The sequence below is a fragment of the Sinocyclocheilus rhinocerous genome, unplaced genomic scaffold, assembly GCF_001515625.1.
Source record: "Sinocyclocheilus rhinocerous isolate Xijiao unplaced genomic scaffold, SAMN03320098_v1.1 scaffold604, whole genome shotgun sequence".
Lineage (NCBI taxonomy): Eukaryota > Metazoa > Chordata > Actinopteri > Cypriniformes > Cyprinidae > Sinocyclocheilus > Sinocyclocheilus rhinocerous.
In genome coordinates this window covers 878,950-885,535 of record NW_015658518.1, presented here as the reverse complement: position 1 = coordinate 885,535, position 6,586 = coordinate 878,950, and the positions used below count along the sequence as shown (strand labels likewise).

The 6,586-nt window shown below is 35.7% G+C and overlaps 1 protein-coding gene across 1 annotated transcript in view; it reads left to right on the top strand.

Moving 5' to 3' along the window:
* LOC107722469 (uncharacterized) overlaps positions 1–6,586 on the top strand; it is a 48,840-nt gene that overhangs the window by 3,282 nt on the left and 38,972 nt on the right. Inside the window, exon 2 of the mRNA XM_016530826.1 lies at positions 2,670–2,739. Coding sequence (XP_016386312.1) covers positions 2,670–2,739 — 70 coding nt within the window. The remainder of the gene's footprint in view (positions 1–2,669; positions 2,740–6,586) is intronic.

Sequence of the window (6,586 nt, the reverse complement as noted above, 5' to 3'; positions counted from 1 at the left end):
GTGTTCTGCAAATGAAACAAAGTCATACAGGTTTGAAACAAATTAAGAGAGAATAAATGATGACAAAATGTTCTTTTTGGGGGGGACAAAACTATCCTTTTAGGTTACATTAAGAATAATCCTTCTTGGATAGTTTTCTAGTGTCTAAAATTAAAACATGAAAAGGTCAAATGAAAAGTCATAGAATATTTAAGTAACATATCTATCATAACATTCCATTATGATAGTGTAGATTTGGGACTATAAATAATGGACTTTTCCCCTGTCTGCTGTCTTTATTGTCACACTTAAGTAAAGTCGATAGTGTTCTGTGTGCAAAACTGAAATTTAAAATCATGTATTTCCAGAACATCATGGCATTGAGATGAATGGGAATGCTAATGGATAGCTCTCTCCAGGTATTGTAGAGCTCCCTGAATGCTTCTCGTCCCCCGTCATCACTGCCCATAAATCCAGCATCCCGTCTCTCCTTGAGGAAGATTGAGCTTCCCTGTGTTTAACCTCTAGGTGAACAGCCTGTCCTTCACGTCCCCTGCAGTGTCAGGGACTCTGTTTAGATTCATGCCAAGAGACTTTTTCCATTCTTTGTGTTTTATTTTAAATAAGGCCTCTCTAAAGGCACACACACACCCTCTCACATGGTGTTATAGTAGCAGCCAGTGCTGACGAGAGCGCTCATGTTGAAGTAATATGTTAGTATGAGACACCTGGTACCCACAAAGATAGGTCAGTTACAGTCTCAAGTTCAAATGCAGTGAAAATGTGTGTGTGGTCAATTAAAGAGAAGTGGGGGGATGGATGCCATTAAAGGGCTATCATTTTTCAACGGGAGCTAACTGCTGCATATGTGTATGTGTGTTCATGATGTGTGCTCATGTACACACTCTTGAAACATGATTCAAAGATAAAACCATGCTACAGCTATCAAGTTTTTAAGCCCTGTATATTCTATGCCACATAATATAGCCATGAAGAGACTATTATATGAAGCCCTAACTGAATGTGTATATATATATATATGAAGAAAATGTGAGTGGTGCTAAGGTGTTTAATGTGAGTTACGTAATCAGACTACTTTTTAAGTAACTACTAAAGTAACTTTTTTAATTTACAAGAAAACATCTGAGCTACTTTTTCAAATAAATAATGGCAGTTACATTGTGTTGAGAGAAATCAAGAGTAAGTGCAGAGATATTGTGCGCGCTGTGTAAACATGATGCTAACTGTAGTTCTAGACTAAATGTGAACATGCATTCAGTATTTCTCAAAATGAATAAAAACAAGGAAATGCAAACTCAATGTTAAATAACACAAATATCCTGTATTTAATCCCATTTTATTAACCAATGTCTTTGCTGCTGACCTTCGATGATCCGATTCAACCGCTCTAATAAGCAAAAATTATTTTAGATAAACATAACGTTTCTTTTTTTCTTGCTGAAGAGTGATGAACTTTCCTCTCCTGCATCCTATTCTTCATGCAATCCAGAATGGCAGTGCAGCTGAAAGGTTTGTTTGAGCATGAATTTGCATTTCCTTCAGTCTGAAGGAATGAAAGAGCTTTTACATTTGCCAAAAATGTAACTTTTTTTAAATTAAAAACAAACAAGCGAGCTCAGGCCAGATGAGAAAAAGTAACGCAAAAGTAACGTAACATTACTTTTCATAAGAAGTTACTAAATGATGCAATTAGTTACTTTTTTAGAGAGTAATGCAATATTGTAATGCATTACTTTTAAAGGTAACTTTCCCCAACACTGGTGGATGCAAATGATTTGGTCACTAAATATGGCTCATGTCACTCTTTAATGCTGATTAATGGGGTTTTCTAACCTGTTTTATATAGTTTTTTTTATTCTATCACTATGTCCTAAAGTTTAACACTTTCAGTTAGAGGTCTATTCAAATCATTAACCACTAAATATGATGAGCAATAGTAATATGATGTTTAACTTGCAAACACTTCTGGAAACATGAACCACGGCAAGGTTATCATAAACTTTAGTTTGACCCCATGTATTTGAAAAGAAATCGGAGTGTGAAGATGTTTTGTGATGTTCAGCGGAAAATCCAGATGAATCCAACCACACCTCCATTATCTAAAAATGCTCTGCAAATATTAAAGTAAGACAAAATATGTTGTTGCAAAGGAAGAGTAGGAAGAGAAGGAATAGTTCCAAAATGGTTCTTCTATGGCATCGCTGAGAAACACCCTTTATTTTTACATGTAATCAAAACATAGACTCCATCAGCTCATGCATTCAGTGGGAATCGAACCCATGACCTTGGCATTTCTAGCACCATGTTCTACTGTTTGAGCTACATGAAATGATGAACTTGTAGAAACTTGCATTTAGATACATATTGATTTCAATTTTACCCACATGTTTTCTATTATATTTATGTAAAATTATTCAGCAAGTCCCTTTGGAATCCAAGTTTCCTTCCTAATTCTGGAAGTTATAGTGCTATTTTTTCATGCAAGTCATAAGTCTGGAAAAAGAGTCATGTTGACTTATTGTAGCAGGAATGTAGGATTTTTCAGTCTGTCTTCAGGTGACTGTTTATCTAGTCCTGTGATTTTTATGTCACTCAGGGTCACAACATTAAAATGTGTTTAAAACAGATTGACTGACGGTGTTCTTGTTTCTCTGTGTGTCTGGAAATAGGAACACCCAATCCAGGACAGCCTGCCAGTCAGAACAGATTATATTGAGCCAGAGGATGGACCGTTATCAGGTACAGAAAACACACATACACACACTCCAAGGACAGATCATTACAAAGAGGCAAAGGATAGACAGCTATCAAAAACAACACAGGCTTCCTCTCCTCCTTTTCCTCTCAGAGTTGGAGATTTGGAGAGGAACTCTATTCAAGCACACAGTGGGAAAAGGCAGCAGTTCTGCAGCCTTTGTGGAAAATATAATCACATTGAATCATGGCCTTGAATTTTGGGCTATCTGCAGCATGATGCTTTGAGTACTGACCTAGTCTGCCGCTCGGTCAGGGACCTTTAATAAACAAGAGGAAACTCATTTTTATTTCTTCTTCCATGTCTCATTATATGGCTGGCCTGTGAGAGGATGTTTTAAGGACATATGGCAGCGCAACAAGACATTTAGTCTGTCTGAGTGCCGTCTGTAACTCAAACATTGGTTAAAAGAAAGAACACAACCCTGCAAAAGCATACTAACATATTGTCATTGCAGTTTCAGTATTTTCAAACAATATAGATGTCGAAAATAAACTTTTGTTTGCAAGAGACAAAATCAATAAATTGCGCTGCACATCACACACGTTGAAAACTAATGTAGCAATAAAAATCCCCTGAAATTAAAATTTTGATTAGTTTGCTCAAGCATGTTGCCGAGTAACAAATAATTGCAACATACTTTGTCTACACCAACAACAAAAAAAATGTAGGAAGATTATGTTTTCAGGGTACTTTCAAAATTTGCTTTGCTTGAGAAAACTTTTTGTCGTTTGATTTAGTCGAGTTCGATTTGCATCAAATACAATGTGATTTTTGGTCTTCGAGATCTGCCAGCAAAACCACATTTTTCCACTTGGGCAAGCAATTCATAGACAGCCTTTTTTTGTGGCAACAACATGGCACATGGCAACAAACCAATGAGAACATAGAACCATAATGACGATTCACAGAAATAGAGCACCAAAGCTGTTGCGGATCCCTTCATAACTGGCACAGATTTGCAGAAAATTAAGTTTGGCAAATAAATAATTTATAGACGGTTACGTATGTATTCCCAACATTTTATTGTGTAAGCTTTATGTTACACTTCAAATGACAAGCAAAATCGTAGTAATTCCAATTAGCCAGTTCCTGATCTCAAATGGCTTGAATATGCAGAGCATTTGCAGTTTATATGGACTGAATGGCCCTGAAATTAGCTATAGAAAGTCCTTTACGAAAGTATTTTTATAATTTGCCCACTGCTGACCAATGGTGATTTGGGTTTGTACAGTAATTGCTGGCTGGAGGGAGCTGGTGTTTAAATTTAGGGGCAGATTTATTGTACAAAGTTTTGTATACACCCTTGTCTGTATGATCATTGATATTTTTTAACCATTTTGCCAAAAGCTAAAGACTGAACATTAAATGTGTATATCTACCAAATATTTTTTGCATATTATAGAACCTTAAAGCTAACACTCAAGCATTATAAACCACAAAACTCCACTTTTGATTTCATGGGGTTTTCCACAGAAATGTTTGTTGCGTTTACAGTAGATCAGTTCTGAGGATTCTTTTAGCTCAGTTCTCATATGCTGCATTCTTATTGTGTGTGTGTTCATTTCAATTCATGCAATGTAGACAATTGTGACCTTACAAAGACCTGATTAACACTCATCAGTGATTGATAGAAAACAAGCAAATTACATTATATACTCCTTCTATGCATGTTTTTTTTTCTCAGAATAGTGTCTCTCTGTGTGTGTGTGTGTGTGTGTGTGTACCTACTTAACCATATTTTGGGGACAAATTTGTACCCAAAAGTGAGCTAAACCTGACAAAATCTCCAAAAACCTCCCTTTGGGGACGTCCTCATTTGTGAAACTGGTATAAAAATAAAGTAAACAAAGTTTTTTTTTAAATTGTAAAAATGCAGAAAGTTTCCTGTAAGGGGTAGGTTTAGGTGTAGGGTGATAGAATATACAGTTTGTACAGTATAAACCATTATGCCTATGGAATGTCCCCATTTAGATAGCGCTAGATTTAGATAGATAGTAAACGTGTGTGTGTGTGTGTGTGTGTGTGTGTGTGTGTGCGTGCGTGCATGCATGCGTGTGTGTGTGAGCATGTATGTTTTGGAAAACATGCTGAAAAATCATTAGTGGCTTCAGCACTGTTAATTCAGCAGAACAATAAACCACAAGGGAAACCAAATAAGTGAAAAATGGAACAGTTTAAGCAAAGATATGACCTTGTATGAACATATTTGATACAGTTATCACTACTTTTATGTTTATTTTTATTTATAGATACATTAGATGTCAAAATAATTACTAGATTTTTACATTTGAAGATGAAAATATGTAATACTTGCCTATGCATCATTGACTGTCGCTTGGTGTTGCTATGCAGTTGCTAAGGTTGTCTGGGCTGTTATTTTCAATGATATTCTCATTTCTAAAACATAAAACAAAAAAGGTATGTGACATTGCTGAATATTACAAAAAGTTGTGGCGATCCAATGAGATAATACTTTACTATGTTCTTTGTACTTAAAGGAACAGTTCACCCAAAAATGAAAAAATTGCAGTGAATGGGTGCTGTCAGAATGAGAGTCCAAACAGCTGAAAAATAAATCACAATAATCCACAAGTAATCCACACAACTCCTGTCCATCAATTAACATCTTGTGAAGTGAAAAGCTGCGTGTTTGTAAAAAACAAATGCATCATTAAAGCGATTCAACTTTAAACCATCGCTTCTGGCTAAAATATGAGTTCATAATATATAATAATGCTTCCTTCCTACAGTAAAAAAAAGTCCATCGCATGTTGTCCTCTCACATCAAAATCTAGCAACATATTTTTGTAGAGCTGTTTTGGACTGTTGTCACTTGTGAACGGTGCTTAATTTGTGCATATTTCTCTCCTGATTTAGACGTGACGACTTGTTTTTGTTTTTTTACTGGCGAAAACAATATTATGTATACAGGACTAATATTTTAGTCGAAAGCCACAGTTTAAAGTTGAAAACATCTTGATGGATTTGTTTATTACAAACGCACAGATTTTTGCTTCACACGTCGTTAATTGATGGACTGGAGTCATGTGGGATTACTTGTGGATTATTGTGATGTTTTTATCAGTTGTTTGGTCTCTCATTCTGACGGCACCCATTCACTGCAGAGGATCCATTGGCGAGCAAGTTATGTAATGCAAAATTTCTCCAAATCTCTTCCGATTAAGAAACAAATTAATTTACATTTTGGATGGCCTGTGTCAGTAAATTTTCATTTTGAGGTAATCATTTCTTTTAAAGGGGTCATATGATGTTGCTAAAAAGAACATTATTTTGTGTATTTGGTGTAATGAAATGGGTTTATGCAGTTTAAGGTTAAAAAAACACATTATTTTCCACAAACTGTACATTATTGTTTCTCCTCTATGCCCCGCCTTTCTGAAACGCGTAGATTTTTACAAAGCTCATCGGTCTGAAAAGCAAGGTGATGACTTATACAGTCTTTTTACGCGTTGCGTTGCATCGCGCCGCGTAAACATAAAACCATGTCTGCATTTGTGATCGGAGAAATGACAAACAACAAGCCCTACTCTACACTGCCCAAAAAACTTGCTTTACATATAAAAAATATAAAATATAAAAACTCTTTAAATATAAAAAACTTACTTACAATCTGTGAGTCAGAACAGCCGGAATTGTAGTCTACTCTACCAGGATCAAGAAACAGTCCTCCATAAAATGTGCTGCACACAGCTGAATATTTGGGTTAAACTGTTCTGGAACAGTGTTGTAAATACAACTTAACCACTGATTTCTAGTCGTGTCCATTTTTGGAAGGCCAAACAAAGTAATTTCGCTTTCACAACGAAA